The following is an 18468-nucleotide window of genomic DNA, read 5'->3' on the forward strand; positions in this document are numbered from 1 at the left end:
CGCGTAAATAAGAGGTATCTAAAACACAAAGATAACCCAACCATGTCCATAAGGTTTGGGATAAGGTATGATCTACTTGAACATATTACAATGTATCTGAAGGAAAGCAGAGACAATACAGTCTAATACCGGTGACTAAATTATTGAATTAATTTTGTTTCAGGCAAGAAATCAATACCTAAACGGCCCTTTTATCTGTCGCATAATATGACGTCACATCAAGCGTTGTGTGTGAATTGCCTACAAAATCCAGATTAGTCGTGGCTTTGTTTATTACAGTCTATGCTCCCATCTGTAGTGATTTGTGTGTGTGTATCCAGGGTACAAATAAAATCCAAAATGCAAATCTCCGTATTTTGCTAAGGATAATAGTGAATAGTATTGCGTGCGAAACACAAACACATCTTTGCAGTTGGTTTATGTTGTTTTTATGAAACAACCCAATCTGAGTATGTCATGTGGAATGTGGATCATTACATGTACTGGCCTTATTTAATATTCGTATTTACCAATATAAAGGTATTGCTCAGTTGGGTTTTTAATCGTGCTCTTTTTATACATGCACGTTCCCAAGAAATATTGAACTACAAATCCCACAGGCGTGGAGGTGGCACTTGAGAGAAGAGACTCCTTTTCAGCAACATTCTTGTTCAAGTCCCTTGCCCAGGGCGATTGCGTTTCACTGCTGATGTTTGTCGTTTGAATCGTTATATTTTAGTAGGTATTTACCAGAGAAGAATATTGGAGGTAAGACGCCTCTGCTAGTCGGAGACAGTACCTTATTTCGACTTGGCACAACTGGTCGGCTAGCTTTAGCCACCAGCGCCGACTTGTAGATTTATCCTACGGCTTATTTGTGGCCGCTCTGCTAGGTGAGCCAGCATAAACTGGAAGCGTCACAATGCTTTAAATCAGGTCTTTTGATAATTGTATTCACAGTCAATTGGCCGATATCAAGGACAACATTGTACGGGGTTTCTTTGGGTAATTCGCAGCTTGTGTAGATTGGCCTGTCTGTAGTCTGTTTAGAGTTTGATTCAAACACGGTGTCCTTGTAAACAAACTTTTCAGTCGGTGACTACAGTTAATCTTGAAAAATACCCGGTTTAGTTCAGTATGGCGCAACACGACCCATCGCATGTAGCCAGCTCACAAAAGGCACTTATGCTGGAAATGAAGAGCCTCCAAGAAGAGCCCGTGGAAGGATTCAAAATAACACTGGTGGATGAGGCAGATTTGTACAACTGGGAGGTGGCCATTTTTGGACCCCCAAACACCCATTATGAAGGGGGGTATTTTAAGGTAAGCCAATTAACTAATTGTTTTATTTATGTGTGTGGGAGGGTTATCAATGTTCAATGATCTCACTAAAGTATATGTGAAACCTGCTTTGTCTCCCAGGCTCGGATCAAGTTCCCAATAGATTACCCATACTCTCCACCTGCATTCCGTTTCCTCACTAAGATGTGGCACCCAAATATTTATGAGGTGAAGAATCAATATTCACAAGTTTATTTATTTATATTTTTGTGTGCTTTTAAAAGCAAGTATTGTCGTCCTTCTCTAGTAGTAGATGTAGTAAAGTTTCAAAACACTAACATGTATTTATTTTCCAGAATGGAGATGTGTGTATCTCTATATTGCACCCTCCAGTGGATGATCCACAAAGTGGCGAACTGCCTTCTGAAAGGTGGAATCCCACTCAGAATGTCAGGTTTGTTCACTTTTTTTCACCACCAAATACATATCTAGCTTTACCATTTACAAAGGCAGTAATATGGTGAATTTAATAAATGATTTCATGTTCAAGTTGTAAAACGCTGTTACTGTTGAAGCGTACTTTGTCCAGATTTGCGCATCGCATTTTTTAAGATTATAACATCACTCACTACATTTGACAATATGACACAAAATATTCAGTTGTTTTATTGTCACCCATATGCTTTTGTTTTTAGAACCATTTTGTTGAGTGTGATCTCACTTTTGAATGAGCCCAACACCTTCTCACCTGCTAATGTGGATGCCTCTGTAATGTACCGCAAATGGAGAGATAGTAAAGGCAAAGACCGTGAATATGTGGAGATCATCAGGTAAAGAGCCACACATTCTACTGTAAGAACCATTCTAGACTGTCAGTGGATCATAGTCCTTTTTGCATTGTTGCTTTCAGAAAACAGGTTTTGGCAACAAAGGCCGAAGCAGAGCGTGATGGTGTGAAAGTGCCCACCACATTGGCAGAATACTGTGTTCGTACACGTGCCCCAGCTCCAGACGAAGGCTCTGACCTCTTTTATGACTATTACTACGACGACGATGATGTGGATGCTGAAGGCGACTGCTGCTATGATGATGATGACTCGGGCAATGAGGAGTCCTGACGTGTTTTTTCATCTTTTCTAGCATTTGCCCAAGTGGCCAGATATTCTACGTAGGTCCTTGACCAGGAATGGTGTGAAGCCCTTTTATTTTTAAAACAAGAGCAGTTTCTGTCAGCCTTAAGGCCGAGGCAGTAATCGGTGCACCTTTTTGAAATGGTCAGTGTGACAAGATTTGCACCAGCACAAGTCTCTCTACCTTTTACACCCCACTATCACCTAAACCCTATATCAATTTTTTTTCTTACTGTACATTTGGGTTAAACCACTGTCAAACAAAAGTACACTTTGCTCTGGTGCAAGCCTGTATTATGCTCCTATACTGGTTTGGAAACATCAAATTGCTTCAGAGGACAACACGTTTGTTGAAAAGGCAAACAATCTGGCTATCTGACTGATATAACGTGAGCCAAGTTTAACTGGACAGTGTTAACAAACGTTTTGTGCATGTATATCATCTTATATTGTTTTAGTCTTTGACTATTTGCTTGGTGATTTTTAGAAATGTCTTATGAATTTCTTTTTTTTTTTAAAGGCTATTTAGAAGAATTTGGGTGGTATTTGCAAATAACAAAATCTTTGACATTAAAATAAATTTTGTATTTTTTTTTTTAAGTTGTGTCCTTTTAATGCTGATTTAAGCTAGAAATAACTGAAATATTCTCTTTTTAAGCAAAATACTACATTTTGCTCTGGTTGGCCAGGCTGGAGATCTGATGGAGCCAAAGATATGACCTCCTTGCAGATATGACCTTGTTTTTGTTTTGTTTTCTTTGTTTTTTTATGCTATTCATTTGTTTTGTTTTCTATATGCTGTAAATACCACTTAAATTTGTGGATACGCAAAAGTCAAAAAATTTAAGTTCTTCAGCCATGATCATCATGGAGTGACAGTAATCTTAAAAACTGTGGACAGATATCAGAATGTGTTTATGAATATTGCTTTGGCAATATGGATTGTTACGCAGTTTGATTTGGGCTATACAGAAATTCTCAGGATGAAATGCATATGAAAGATAAAATATTTTCTTGTGTAGCCATTCTGGGTTTATTTACAATTTCAAGACAATACATGTAGCTATATCAATGATCACTATGGTCACTTTTATTTTCCTGTTTCCTTTTTCTATGCTATTTAACTGATGAATAAAGATTTATTACAGCACAGACGCATAGAAGAGTTAATATTTCTTACACTATGTGGGGTTGTTCTATTAGAAGAGTCCATTATCAGAGGAAAAGTTACTACATATTCTCGTTATTTTAACCGTTGCTGCTGTTTCAGAAATCGGATAGTTTTAGAATACAATCATCCATAATCGATAAACATAAATCTAATGGCGTCGCGTCCATGAGTGCGTCACTGGCGTCTCCTTTTGTCGCCTAATTATGACGTCACATCAAAAACACAGATTCGAAAGCCTTCCCAAGTCGATTTAGGGTTGGGAAAATCACACATTTAAGTTCATAGAATATCTTTACCTCCAGAATGTCTGTGAATTATGCAGCTGGATTGTCACCTTACTCGGACAAAGGTGTATGTGGACTCCCTGAGGTAAAACAAACATTTAATAAAATGCTCCCAGTGCTAACAGCGTAGCAACATAAAGCTAGTTGTTGTTAGGCAGCAAACAAATGAAACGCAAACCATGTGGCTTTAAATTCATCGTTAACGGCGGTTTTACCTTTCTACGTGATAACAAAACATGTTGCGTTTCAATGTTAGAATTAATTGCAGCCATTGCAGTTTGACTAATTTATGTGTAATATTTCATTCATTCTGTGTGTTTTTTTATGTCAGTCATTTGATAGTTCCGAAGAGCTCAAGGCCAAAGTAGAGACTTTGGCCAAGATGATTAAAGAATCCAAATATTTGGTTGTTCACTCCGGAGCTGGAATCAGTACCTCTGCTGGAATCCCCGACTTCAGGTAAAACATATTCATTTGCGGAAACGTGTAGGACTAGTCTGCAATTCATGCGACTTTACTGTATATTAACATACACATGTACAACCCCCTGTCACGTTTTGCTAGACCAATTTGATGGAAAAGTATGGATTAGAATAAAGACAAATCTATGAGACATGTATTAAGAACAACACAAAAAGTAAGTAAAGAAGTACTGTTCCTCTTTTCTCATATGGTTTGGTGAGAACAAGGTTTGGTTACACACACTGAATTTGAGTGGGCAGACCGAAAATTTAGGCTGCTAGCAGATTACAGGATATAGCACTAGATCAAGGTCATCAACCTGGTTTGATGGGTTCTACTTACACAAGAACATCTCATGGCTGCACCAGCTCAAAAAAACTAACCTAAAATAATTTGTTGCACCAAATATACCCTACACAAGAACGTGCTTTAAACAAATAGTGAGTTACAAAAGTAGAAACAACTCTACATATTCAATCAATGAGTTAATAAGAGAGTGAACTATTTGGACAAGTCCAATGGGCAACTGAAGAAACCCAAAGGACACCCGGGTGCCCATAAGCCAAGGGTTGGCAAGACTCAAATCTAGGTGGGCTAAGCTCACCTTTTCTACAACTAATGCCTGTTCTGATAAGAAAGAACTGGCAAGAGATATGTGACGCAACAGTTGTCATAATATTCTTGTGTCATGTGTGGCTGCACACTGTGGCATCTTTAAAGGCATTGTCTTGTAGAAATACAGACATTTCCCTCTTGTAGTATTTGAATTTGGACAGATGAGGGTGCTGTCATGTCATGTAATGACAGACCATTCTCAGTTATCTTGTCTGTAGATGATTGTTTTTGAAACATTTTATTTAGTGTAAAAAGATTCTCTACATATAATTTTCTAATATAAATTACAATAATAATAATAATATAAAAATAAAAAAAACCTCATCCTCACCCTCCGCAGGCGGTCTCTTTTTCCTCCAAGCTCGTGTCCTCTGGGAGCTTGAGGGTTCATTTTATTTCTTTCAATATTTATCTTTTAAGTAGGAAAACACTACCTGAGCCTGTTCAATAGACATTCCTCTTTGGGTCATGGTTTGTTCCCCAAGAGTGATGTTGAGTCCCAATGCAATATTGGTTAAGAACCACTGGTTAAAGCAGTGTTCCTCAACTGGTGGATTGAAACTCAAAAGAGAGTTGCGAGCCTGGGGTAATGCAGCGGTTAGTGCTTGTGCCTCACAGCAAGAAGGTCCAGGTTCAAATTTTGCATGTTCTCCCTGTGTCTGCGTAGGTTTCCCCCGGTTCCTCCAGTTTCCCCTTCCACTAAAAATATGTACGTTAGGGTGTATGTGTGTATGTGAGAGTGAGTTGCTGATGCTTGTCAGAAGGACCGATGGTGCAGATTGGCACCCGCTCTTCCGTCAGTCTACCCCAGGGCAGTTGAGGCTGCTATGGTAGCTTAGTGAAAGTAAATTGTCCTATGTAAAAGCACTTTGTAACCATGCGCTATACAAATAAATCCCTTTCCTTTTCCAGAAAACATTCTTTCAATATTTATCAACTGAAAATACATAGAAACATTACCCAAGTCTGTTAAAATGACTGTTATTTGATTGTTTTTATTATGATTTCAGCTTTTTAGGCTAATTGCATGCCTATTCAACAATATTGTGTTAGGAAAATACAGTATTTTACATTACGTTTAACTTCGAAGGACAAAAGCACATACGACAGGTGCATAGGAGAGGAGGGAAAATCCCAGTGTTCATGTAATTTGCCTGATGAATGTCTCGGGACCAAAACGTTGATTTTATCCAAATAAACTATTTTAGCAAGGTAGGTAGTGTGCCAGAATTATTATTTTTATTCATGAACATTATGTCTAACAAAATACATTTAGTTATGTCATTTTATGGTGATGGTGGGTCCCGACTCCTGATACTTGTTGAGAACCACGGTTTAAAGTATACTCTGTTTGACATAAATCTACTTTTAAAATGATACAAATCTATATTTTTATTATCTCATTTTATTATATTTATTATCTTTTCAAAGGTGAGGCTCTAATATGGCATTTAGGTTAGTCATATTGTAACTTGTCCCGAACGCCAGAAGCCATTTACCAATCGATCTACGTTCCCACCCTCACTTATGGTCATGAGATTTGGGTAATGACCGAAAGGACAAGATCGCGAATACAGGCGGCAGAAATGAGTTTCCTTCGCAGGGTGGCTGGGCGCACCCTTCGAGATCGGGTGAGGAGCTCAGTTACCCAGGAGGAGCTTGGAGTAGAGTCGCTGCTCCTTCACGTCGAAAGGAGCCAGCTGAGGTGGCTCGGGCATCTGTTCCGGATGCCTCCTGGTCGCCTCCCGCGGGAGGTGTTCCAGGCCTGTCCTAGTGGGAAGAGGCCTCGTGGAAGACCCAGGACACGGTGGTGGGACTACGTCTCTGAGCTGGCCTGGTGTCGCCTCGGGGTCCCCCCAGAACAGCTGGAGGAGGTGTGTGTGGATCGGGATGTTTGGGCATCTCTGATGAGACTGCTGCCCCCGTGACCCGGCCCCGGATAAAGCGGAAGAAAATGGATGGATGGATGGATATTGTAACTTCAAGTATAGCGAGAAATGTGCTCTGACTACTTGACTTTAGTATTTTTATAATGCTAATTTGTGTATGTACATTTTAGAATTGACATTGAAATTCTGTTTAATTTTAGAGGTCCAAAGGGTGTTTGGACACTAGAAGAGAAGGGGGAGACACCACATTTTGACACAACATTTGAAGACGCTCGGCCCACTTTCACACACCTGGCCCTGCTGGGTCTGCAGAGAGCTGGTTACCTCAAATATCTGATCAGCCAGAATGTGGATGGCATCCATGTCCGATCTGGTTTCCCAAGGTAACCAACTAAATGTGTGAATTTTGTAGGATTGCCACTTTAGCCTTTTATTTAATTTGATTAATTTAATTTAATTTGACAGAAAAACAGAAGAAATTTGCCCCCCCAAAAAAATGTAATCACTTTACTGCTACAGGCCTGTACAAGACTCTGCTTCTGTAAGGCCCCTCCCATAGTTAGTGGTTGTGCAAAATGGTCAAGCAACTTTTTAAATAATTGAATCATTTGTGGATTGTATGCATGTATTATGTGACATTATTCAACGTGTTGTGTGTCCTAGGGATCTACTGTCTGAACTTCATGGAAACATGTTCATAGAGGAGTGTGAGAAGTGTGGCAGGTAAGTTCCCGCTCAGTGCATTTTTATTTGTAAATATGCAGCTCTAGTGTATAGTGTTGTTCTATCATTATGTTTGGGTAAATCCTAGCATCAAACAGAAAAGCCAATCTTGCCCGGGCCCAAGGCACTAAAATGGCTTGACCGGCCCTGTGCGTAATATATCAGTCATCAGAAAAATTGGCTCAAAATCTAGGTTACAAACATTTCTGAAACTGTAACCTGAAAAAGTCGTAAAGCACCGCAAAACGCGTTTACTAGTCTTGCAGCAAATCAGAGACTGTATTCTTTAAGACACTGAAGAGAAGAAATTATTCTTATATGACGTTGAAAATGCATTGCAGACACAAAAGACTAATAAACAGTAGTATAGTAAAATGCAACACGTTTTGACTCTATGGGTGAACAACCGTAAAAAAACAACATTTTTATTCCCTTATTTGCCTCACTGACCTACTTTCGGTGGAATATAATAAAATCAAAAATACAAGTTATTTGCCCTGTTCATTGTTGACGTCTCAAAATGGTTGTTAAAATACAAAAGCAAATCTTTCTCTACATGTGACTTTGCAGGCAGTACGTGAGGGAGAAGGTAATTGGTGTTATGGGTTTGAAGCCGACAGGACGCTACTGTGACTTTGTTCGCTCCAGAGGACTGAGAGGTTGCAGGTAAAGCATGTTTGAGCCACTTAAAACACCGCCACTTGCCCCAAGAAATAAACCTATTTGTGTGAAACAGGGGGAAGCTGATCAGCACCATCTTGGACTGGGAGGACGCTCTTCCCGACCAAGCCCTGAATAAAGCGGATGCTGCCAGCAGGTAATCGATTCACTCTGCATCCGGTACCCCACAGTTTGGACATGCACAATTATGGATTTATGTATATTTTGCAGACGTGCTGACTTGGCACTCACACTTGGCACATCCATGCAAATTAAACCAAGTGGAGATCTTCCACTCCTCACCAAACGCAAAGGAGGCAAACTAGCCATTGTCAACCTGCAGCCTACCAAGCATGTAAGTTTAATTATTATCGTTTTATGATATTAAAGGGGGATCAAAAGTGACACGGTGGCTGAGTGGTTACTGGTTCACAGCAAGTACTTGGTGGGTTCAGATCCCGAACCAGGAGTTTTCATGTTCCTCCCATGTCTGCTTTTGTCTGTACTGAATTGTGTAAATTTCTCCAATTATCTCCTGTGTGAGTACAACTGAGAGCATTATGCTTTGACTGTTTGCCATAAGCGGTTTAGTTGGCAATTGCAGGTTTATGCATTTGTGGCTAGGGTGGTTTGGACTCTGCGTTGAGTTTTACCATGAAAAGGACTCGAGGGACTCGGCATGCAATTTGGAAAAGGACAACAGCACTCCATTTATTCTGGCAACTCAAAATTAATTGTCATTAGCCCCGACTGTAGCCCTGGCCCACATGTACTGCTACAAGAAACAAAAAGGACATCCAGAAACATAAATGATAAACATGAAGATAAGTGACACTTAGACAATCCAATAACCTAAAAATGCATGTTAAGATTTCTAATAAAATCAACAAAAACAATGAATTGGCAAAAGGGAAAGAGGAAAGGGGGATCTCCAAAATGTATAGGGGTACAGCAAAACAGGATGCGACATAACAAGGGGACAGGCGACTAACTTAAATACTACTGAAATAACTCAAACAATGCAGGTAACAAAGAAAATCTTTTGTGTTGCTACGTCTGAAGTCAAAAAGGACTATATCAAGTGAATATTTATCAGGTTTATGTTGAAAAAATTCACCCATGTCTATTTCTGATGTGCAAGTATTTGACAGTTATGTTGATCAAAGTCGTAAACGTCTGAGAAAAGTTGAAAAAAGTTAGAAAAGCCATTTTTAGTATCAGTATTAGTATATGGGCTTTTCTTGTGTGCAACTGTGCAGATCAGAGCCGTAGTGGATTCATTGTTTCAATATTAAAAAAGAGCAAATGTTTTCAGTACTACTTATCTTGAATTTGAACATGAACATGAGCTGGTGCAGACTTTACTAACCGTTTTTACTATATTAATACCGTTTCCTTTTCCACAGGACAAACATGCTAATCTGCGCATCAATGGGTATGTGGATGAAGTCATGAAGCCACTCATGGAGCTGCTGGAGGTCGATATCCCAAAGTGGGAGGGGCCAACTGTGTGTGAGAGCTCAACAGAGTCCAACAGGGAGGTCAAACCCGAACCAGCGGAGACAAAACTCGGAATCAAGGATGAACGAAAAAGGGACTGTGCGGCACTAAAGCAGGACCATAGCGTTAAAGAGGGTGCGGTGCCTGTAAAGAGAGAAAGACCGGCCACAGTGGAAGCCGGTGAAGAGAAATAGCCTCAGGTGTTAATGGACTCTGACGTTGGCTGTGAATGTGTGGGGCAACCCAAAAAAATAGGACTATACTGAAGCTGTGTCTTTATAACGTTCTGGACATTTTTCTATTTTTGTTTTTTACCTTAATGTTTTCAGCAATGTCACAAAACTAAGTCAGAGGAGCTACATGAGCGACTTTAAGGCTCCTCAGTAACTACAGGCTATCAACATGAACATGGGAAATCTGATTTTAAAGCTACTTTTAAATGGAATTTCCTTTTATTGTTTAAACACTCACACAAGATGATATTAATTTAGCCAAGTCTAAGCCTTATAACTTTGTGTGTGGGGCTAGTAGTAAATTATGTTGATGCCTGTAGAGATGCAGCATGAGAAAACAATAGACTCATTTGGTATGTATTGTAGCTGTGTTTATTTTGTTTTCAGGTGGCCTTTTCACAATGCCTGCTGTTTTTTCTACAAAATAAAAAATATTTTCTTAATCTGTGTAGCTGACTGCTGCTTCAAACCTCCCTTAAAGGAGCTATACCTGATTTTACTTCTAGATGTGGAATGAAGTTATTTTTTTCCTCCTTAAGCATGTTGTAAACTCAAACGTTTGTGGGGAAACAGCGTGCACCAAATGATAAAACATGTGTATCCATTTCATGAACTTTCAGGCTATTTTTGCAGCGTTTTTGTGAACGTGACCCTGAAAAGTAACCCTGCAAGTTGTGAAATGTGCCGATAAATTTGTCCCTGTAAAGAATTTGAATGTTACAAATATAGTAGGAAAGTTATGAATGAGTTTGGACAACAACTAACATTTTAATTTACTGGCTTCATTGTTTGCAGTCAAAAAATCAGGTATAGGGCCTTTAAGTCGAGCCAGAATCAAGTCTTCTGAGCCAAGGTACAATCTCCAGTAAATACTCGTCTAACTACACTTGTGTCAGGCATCTGAGTAGTGTCAGGCATCTGAATACTTGTTTATTTGAACATGCCTTTAAGAATAGAATTAACATTTTTGATAAACTGCATTGAAAGCAAAGTCTGAATACTCAAAGGGGGAAATTCATCAAGAGAAGCTCTAAATTCATAGTGTAAGCAGAAGATGGGCAATTGTGCGGGTGTGCTGCACTTGATGTAACATTTATTTCTTCATTCATTTATTCATTTCAGGCAAGTCATTCCACAATGGAGCACAAGGGAGACAAAAACTTCACATGGTTCACGACATGGCATATCAAAAATGCATTAAACACAAAAAGAAGCAAGCTCCAATTTTGCCCGAAAGGGAGTGGGAAGAAGAATATTTATTTAATCCCACCCCCATTTCTCATCAATATTACAGTGACCTTCACTGTTACATCCTCCATTTTTTCCCAGCAAACTAGACTGATAAACTCATTTAGCAATCACATTTGCAACAACATTAATAAATTGGTAGTTGAAATAATTAAAGTGATGAATCATGGCGGTAACCATATATATATTGCATTATTATTGTATACCCTGTGAATGATTCACACTGCTCCTGGGGCCCAGATGAGAGAGGTCAGATCTGGTAGACACTATTTTTTGTTGCCCATGCTGATTCCATTCATATTTTTTGTTGGTTTATTCTTCTGGCTTTCTTTGTGTTTGTCATATCCATTTTACTGCGCTGTTATGGGAGACCAGATGCCTGCGGCATAAAGGCCCCATAAGGTCTGAGTCTAACTACTTTGATGACACTTAACAAAGATTTGCCATGCATGTCTTTCTCCAAACCATTTGCTCAATAGTGAACACAGTGTCATTTACCAAGTGTTTGCTCATGTGGAATATGAGCAGCACATGCAGCAGCAGTGTCATCTGACCTTTTTTCTATTTTTTAACTCACACAGCAGTCATTTATAAAACAGCTTTCGGGCCCTAGTACTATAATACATCAGATTTCAAATGGTAAATAAGGTACAACATGCCCATAAATAGCTATATTTTACTTTCCAGCTTGTACTCACTAGCACATGTCCGGATAAATGGACACTTGAACATCAAAAAGCCCACATTTATGGTGTGGATGCCTTAAAACCGATTGCCATAGACATTGTCATTATATTTGTGTAGGAGCTCAGTCTTCCTTGAATTTTCCGCAGAGATTTTCAAATGAGCTTGTTTAAACTCCGCTCCCATCTTCTTGCAAAGTCAAGAAACTCACTGATGGGATGGCATGAAAAAAAAAAGAAAAAAGCTGAGATCAGTGTCTGCTGCCGCGTTTCACTGACGCACAACCAGTGTCAGAGCAGCTTACAAATCTGGCCAAACACGCTGCTTCAAAGCCTTCTGTAGTTTGGGCAGAATCAGCATCAAACTCCTCAAGTGCTGCGTGAGTGGGAAAACCGGAGCAGGTCATTAACCATTTAACAGTGGCTCGGCAGTGGAGCAGGGGGTGGCAGCTTCACACTGGGTCTGTCACGAGTTGCTGTGCTCTTAAAAAAGTCATTATGCCCCTGCAGAAATCATGAATGGCCGGAATTCAACATCAACATTCTTATTAGAGAAAAGGATGACATGGCATTGGCCGTTCTGCAGGTTGCTTTGTAATGGTATTGAATTCAGATGCCCATTTACACTGAAACTCAGCTTTAACATGAGGGCATTCACATTCAAAACAGATAAAGGATTCAGGAATTCAGATAAACCATCTCTTTTTCAACGGCTCAACATGAACTGGACATCATAAGCTGATATTAGTGAATCATAGATGGGATGTACCTCTCTGAAATGTTACCAATCATACTTCATTAGATGCTTAGCCACTCAAATATATCAGAAGAATTTATAACTGTGAACTGTTGTAAAATGAGCATGTAGCTATCTTTAAATGTAATATAGGTTTTACATTTTTAAAGTCTAATATAGAAAGTGTTGGGATTCTACTCTAAACCACTAATAAACCACAAAAAACACTATTATTTGGTGCATTAGTGTAAATAGACCAACTGTGGGCTCTTGAGATTAGTCATTTGTCGCTCTTAATATTTCTTTCTCTAGAAGTCATTGACATTTTGACAAATTACCTACTTTGCGCATTGTACTGTAATTGCGCACGGTCCATTTATAGTTTCTGTATATTCTGTTTTAGCTTTCTAGGCAGAGGCACTTTATCTGACTGCTGCTTCTCCCTGGAGGAAAGAGGGAGACATAATTACTGTAATGACAGGTAATGCGTTCCTGTTACAGGATCATATTTCAGTTAGAGGGCAGGTGCCAATACAACTCTATGGGACAGGCAGTTTTTGAAAGAAATGTCCAAAAAGATCATGTTCATGTGTTTTCCATCTATTGTCTTCTGCTTTATGCTGGGCCAGGTCACGGTGGCAGCAGCCTGAGCAAAGATGCCCGGACTTCCTGATCCATGCACACCTCCTCCAGCTGTTCTTGGGGGACCCAGAGGCAGACACCAGGCCAGCTCAGAGACATAGTCCCTCCAGCAAGTCCTGGGCCTTCCACGAGTATCCCATTTTCTATGGTCATTATTTGATAGTGATTGGATTCACAAACTTGTCATATTATTGTTATGGCTATGACAGTTTGTGACAGTTTTGGTTTGATGTGAATTGGCCCAGGAATTACAGAGAAGAAATCTGCACCATAGTTACCAGCATGGAATTTTCAGCTGCCCTCCTCCTCGGGTTTAAAGTGTAGGCTCTTTAGAATGTTGTGATGTACATAACCTATTGGATATGTGCACGATATTATGGTGGTTAATAGTGGTTATATTGTCATGTGATTTAACTGACCATCGTGCAGCCTTGTTTGTGACTCAAATTTTGCAACAAATAGTTTTCTTTGCAGTATGGATTGAGATTGTATGTGATTTCCTCCATGACAATGTGACCTACTAGCACAGGGCTCGTGAGCACCAGTCTATCTCCATTTAGTAATTACAGCCCATAAAAGAGCAGATGTGACATTTGCTCATCCGTGTTTCAAAAGGGAAAGATTGTAAAAGGGCAAAAAGGTGACCGTCTTTGTGCCAAGACAAAATGTGCGTCCCGATAAACCCGTAAAAAAAAACATACAAAATGCAGTGTCCTTGCAATGTATTTAATCCCACTGTACAGTAAACCAGTCTCCCAAGATATTAACACCAGTGCAACACCACAACACATTCATAAAAGAAACAGCTCATTCTAGAGTAGCACCAAATAATGCCCTTATGGAAATGTTCTCTTTAAAAAACAGATCAGATCAACACACAAACAACTAACTTTTCTTATGGAGAATGCTCTGCTGATGTAGTGATTACAAGAGTGGGCACATGAAAAAAAATCAACCCGTTGTAGTTTGCCTGATTGTACAGACCTACTTCATAGCTGGATTTTGAGACCCCTGATTGGGTACTTTGATACACAAAGTAAGAATGTGCCAACTTCAAAGGCGGCATCTCTCTGCTTTAGCTTAAACATTATTTTATTCTGCTGAGGAAGAGCATGCCCAGCAGTACAGCCATAAATTATATTCCTATTATTCAGAACATGGAAAATCCAGCTCCAACCCAGGATTACATTTTAAATTTCTGTCAACACATTCAACACTTTTTTTCTTTTTTTGTACATAAACACACCTCTGGGCTTGTTTGCAGGTAGCACAAACAAGCAAAATCATTTGTCCAATACTGAATAAATGTGACACCTGTAAAACAAATACTTAAGTTAGTCCACAGTGGAGCCTGTCCCTTCCATGCCCTACATTTGAATGTCTTTGTTTATCATGTCCTGGTTAGGTGGTTCCCCCTCCACTCTTCTGCCCCTCACAGCCAGAGTCAGGACAGTGCGGACAGAACGTGTTACACTGAGCAGCATATTCTTCAATCCAGCACGATACTCCTTACGGATGAGGCAGTAAAGCACTGGGTTGAGACAGCTGTTGGCATGAGCCAAACACACAGTCAGGGGAAAGGCATAGGCCTGCGTGTTGTAGAAGGCCTTGCTGAATGGAACTAAGTCAAACTTAATGAGCACTCCCCACAGCGTGAGTGCCTGGTTGGGGAGCCAGCAGATGAAAAAAGACAGCACTACGATTGTCACAGAGCGTGTGACTTTGGAGCGACGGCGATGACGCCCCCTCTCACTCTCTGTCTTCTCAAACACATTCCCACTGACCACACTGGTCACGACTCGCCTTCTCAAGATGAAGCGCAGCAGCAGAAGGTAGCACACGCTGATGATAGTCAACGGCACTACAAATCCCAGAAGTACTTTCTGCGTCTGATAAAGCCCAAGCAAGAACTGTGGGTCCCACTGTCCTGAGTCTGAGAAGCGCACCAGGCACAGCTCGTCTTCTGCAGAAACCTGAGCACAAGGACCACAGTCAGTTTGAGAAGTCTCACAATAAGGTTTACATTTATAAGCAAGTAATAATCATAATGGACAGTAGAAAATGGACCACATATCATTGTTTAATCTATTGAGCTTTAACTTTATCTCTGCTGCACAATGAACTCAACCTCAAAGACTGTGATAGAGAAAACAGTGGATGTTTAGAAGGCAGCAGCTTGTGTTTGAAGTTATAGTTTTACATATTTATAAAGAGGCATTTTCATGAAAGCTGCAGCGTAGATTAAGCCCTTTTAAAATGAATACTGTATAAAAGAGGAGGCTTCTGTCAATGTAAGAAAAAAAAAGTTGAGATATATGACGTGTCATATATGATGACTTTTAATATTGCATATCAATGACAAGCTGTTGTTCTTTTCATGTGTTATATTTATAACTACCTGTACTGTTGTAGAGTAGAGCGCATGGGGCAGGGTGGCCACCACTGACACTGCCCAGATGGCCAAACTGGCCCATTTGGCTCGAGCAACGGCGATCCTGGGGCTCTCCATCTTCAAAGAGGTCACGAGGGAATGGTAGCGGGTCACGCTCATGGCAGTAAGAAAGAAGACACTTGCATACATGTTGAGAGTGGTCACTGAGCTCACGATCTTACACATGACTCTGCCAAACGGCCAGCGGAAATCCAGCACTGTGTCTACAGCCCAGAATGGGAGAGTCAGGACAAACTGGAGGTCAGTCAGAGCTAGGCTCATCACAAAGCTGTCAATGGAGGAGTGACGGTGCCCACGACGTCTTGAGTGGAGCAGGAACAGAGCCAGCGAGTTCCCCACCAGGCCCAGAATGCACACCACCAGGTAGACCATGGCAATGAGGACCCGCACCTGTCACACATAACAATACCTGTGTTTGCTCTGATCTGATTGACAGAGAGTGTTTACTGAGTGTCACACTTCACTCAAACCCTTCCATCATTTCACACATTCCTTACAAATAACCAGGCCTCTAAAGGCATTAATGTTAGGCTGGGGTACCTGAGTTTTCCTGTTCAAAATTTGAAATTTTTAGTGTTGGCACAAACTAATTTCTATGTCACAATCCCTGCTGTATAACCAAATTGATCAAGTAAATTAAATATATGAACATTTCATGCCAGTGTACAGCTTTGAGTAATGGCAAAGTGAAGCAGAGGGAACCACCCCCAAAATAAATTGCACTCATTTAAATTATGCTTTTATCTTCCATTGCTCGATAAACATTTAGGTGAAGACATAGCACCAAGGTCTGTTTTTTGCCGTGATTACAACACACTCGGTGACTTAGGTGACAAAAATAAATTTACTCTACAACAACAACAACAACAACAACAACAACAACAACAACAACAACAACAACAACAACAACAACAACAACAACAACAACAACAACAACAACAAGAAGTCAGGTACTCCAGCTTTAATACAAGAATCTCTTCTTTTTGCAGTGCCATAGGACTAACACAACCTGTACCTCCTGTAGCCTAATATTCTTTACCATGGCTTATAAAATGTTTTTCACGACTAAAAAAACGATGGGGGAAAAAGCTCCCTTGCAAGTTTGTCTCAATCATTTTGTAGATTATTTTGACATGCTGAATCACCCAAATTAAATATATTTGTGAAACTTGAACAATTAGCCTCTTTATTCCTTATGTTATCCTATAGGAAACGCTGTTATCTGAAATGTCTGACTTGTACCTGAAGATGCAGTTTATATTAAAATCTCGACCATTAGGCGTCTTTTGAATCGTGTCCAAAATGCACGACGTTTGCCAAACTATAACCCAAACACTTTAGTAAGTTAGCACGCGCGCTGTTTGTTCATATTAACATTGAAAGTGACCCACCACCAGGTTCGCGCTGTCTCCATGAAGATCCACCGTGGATTCCTTCGAAAGTATTTGAAGCCAGCAGCCGAGTGACAGGTTGAGCGCGGCCAGGTTGGTTGCTGCGCCATTGGGGTTGATCAGTTTGGAGATCTCGCTCTCATCCCCATCTCCTCCACACGCGCTATAATCTGTGAACACCGCGGATCCACTGATGTTGTTCTGCATTCTCCGCAAAGACACCTACTCATTCAAAATGCAGAAGAAAAATGAATAAATTGAAAAATAACGCATTTGTTTTTGTCCCACAGAGTCGCGTTGTTTAGCTGCGTAAATGGCATAACGCATTGTGCTCTCAGGTCATTTTAAAGTTACAGCTGATCTCTGTTCTAATTAACATCCCTTTACAGACGCTACATTCGAGTCTAGGACATGAAGTTTAGGTTGCAACTTCGCATCCACACCCACAATCCTTTTGACGCTTCAGCCTTTTATAGAGTCGCTCTCCACCACCGCGCGCCATCGGACACGCGCCAGGACTCCTGGATGTGCGCGATGATGAGCACACAACTGAAATGAGCGGAGGAGGATCTTGAACAGGACTGATGCTCAAAAGTTGACATAGGCCGGCAGAATTATTAACTATTATTTATTTTTATTATTTGGCAATTTTTCAGAGAATATGAATGATGAACACATTTTTTTCACTCATAGTCAGTGGTTGTGCAAAGCCAGTTCAAACAACTGAGTTTGCTCTTTTTAAATCATAATGACAAAAGAAACGACCAAAATGACCCTGATCAAAAGTTTACATACCCCATTGCTTAAAGGGGCTAGATGCAAGTTGGTCATTTTATACTCACTACTGCCACCTTAGGTCTTACGCATAACTGCAGCTTCTATATTAGGCTCGTGCATGACACTTCGGACCCGAATTAACACCTTTTTGAGTGACAGTGCAGGATTTTAGAGGCAGTTGTGGTGAACAGGTCTGGACTCATTCTAAACCTTAGGACATTGCTGGATCATGTAGGGGGAGGAAAATACATCATTTTAGCATTTTTAAACTCTGTATAGTCCCTTTAATATTGTAATAATAAAAATAATAAATTTTATTTATAATGCACTTTACATTTGACACCAAATCTCAAAGTGCTACCGTGAACAGCATAGTTAAAAACAAAACATTATGAAATACAACACAACAACATATTGTGTGTTGGCCCCTTTAACATCAATGACAGCTTGGATTCTTTTGTGGTAATTGTGGATGGGCCGCGGATGAGAAGGGCTGGCCATTCTTTTTGGCAAAAAGCCTCCAGTTCCTGGCCAGCTTTACCATCCGAGGAAATAAAGAGGCCCATCCACAGCTACCACAAAAGAATCCAAGCTGTCATTTTATCAGGGTCA

General features: G+C 40.2%; 3 protein-coding genes across 3 annotated transcripts; 2 read left to right on the forward strand and 1 right to left on the reverse strand.

Moving 5' to 3' along the window:
- The first annotated feature begins 594 nt into the window (after positions 1 to 594).
- Positions 595 to 2900, forward strand: cdc34b (cell division cycle 34 homolog b). Its single transcript, XM_079568901.1, has 5 exons — positions 595 to 1302; positions 1402 to 1488; positions 1617 to 1714; positions 1956 to 2090; positions 2171 to 2900. The coding sequence occupies exons 1-5, from the start codon at positions 1117 to 1119 to the stop codon at positions 2376 to 2378; spliced, it is 714 nt and encodes a 237-aa protein (XP_079425027.1). The 5' UTR covers positions 595 to 1116; the 3' UTR covers positions 2379 to 2900.
- Positions 2901 to 3792: 892 nt separating this feature from the next.
- sirt6 (sirtuin 6) lies at positions 3793 to 9888 on the forward strand (the record flags this gene model as incomplete). The annotated part of the gene is made up of 8 exons (XM_079569491.1): positions 3793 to 3930; positions 4177 to 4304; positions 7012 to 7194; positions 7475 to 7534; positions 8105 to 8200; positions 8271 to 8351; positions 8426 to 8549; positions 9601 to 9888. Exons 1-8 carry the CDS (start codon positions 3865 to 3867, stop codon positions 9886 to 9888), a joined length of 1026 nt encoding a protein of 341 aa, XP_079425617.1. The 5' UTR covers positions 3793 to 3864.
- A 4688-nt stretch (positions 9889 to 14576) lies between these two features.
- Positions 14577 to 17605, reverse strand: LOC306972727 (relaxin-3 receptor 1-like). The gene is made up of 3 exons (XM_079569433.1): positions 17080 to 17605; positions 15635 to 16078; positions 14577 to 15209 (listed from the first exon to the last, which is right to left on the reverse strand). The coding sequence occupies exons 1-3, from the start codon at positions 17284 to 17286 to the stop codon at positions 14604 to 14606; spliced, it is 1257 nt and encodes a 418-aa protein (XP_079425559.1). The 5' UTR covers positions 17287 to 17605; the 3' UTR covers positions 14577 to 14603.
- Positions 17606 to 18468: the final 863 nt, after the last annotated feature.

The sequence above is a fragment of the Gobius niger genome, assembly GCF_951799975.1.
Source record: "Gobius niger genome assembly, chromosome: 13".
Classification (NCBI taxonomy): Eukaryota; Metazoa; Chordata; class Actinopteri; order Gobiiformes; family Gobiidae; genus Gobius; species Gobius niger.

What these genes read in the sequence shown, in the direction of transcription:
- cdc34b (XM_079568901.1), top strand. Translation starts at nt 1,117, where the DNA reads ATGGCGCAACACGACCCATCGCATGTAGCCAGCTCACAAAAGGCACTT. An exon ending in ATGAAGGGGGGTATTTTAAG is followed by an intron (nt 1,303 to 1,401) that starts GTAAGCCAATTA and finishes TTTGTCTCCCAG; the next exon opens with GCTCGGATCAAGTTCCCAAT. An exon ending in GAATATGTGGAGATCATCAG is followed by an intron (nt 2,091 to 2,170) that starts GTAAAGAGCCAC and finishes TGTTGCTTTCAG; the next exon opens with AAAACAGGTTTTGGCAACAA.
- LOC306972727 (XM_079569433.1), bottom strand. Translation starts at nt 17,286, where the DNA reads ATGCAGAACAACATCAGTGGATCCGCGGTGTTCACAGATTATAGCGCG. An exon ending in GAGACAGCGCGAACCTGGTG is followed by an intron (nt 16,079 to 17,079) that starts GTGGGTCACTTT and finishes TATGTGTGACAG; the next exon opens with GTGCGGGTCCTCATTGCCAT. An exon ending in TCTACTCTACAACAGTACAG is followed by an intron (nt 15,210 to 15,634) that starts GTAGTTATAAAT and finishes CCTTGTGCTCAG; the next exon opens with GTTTCTGCAGAAGACGAGCT.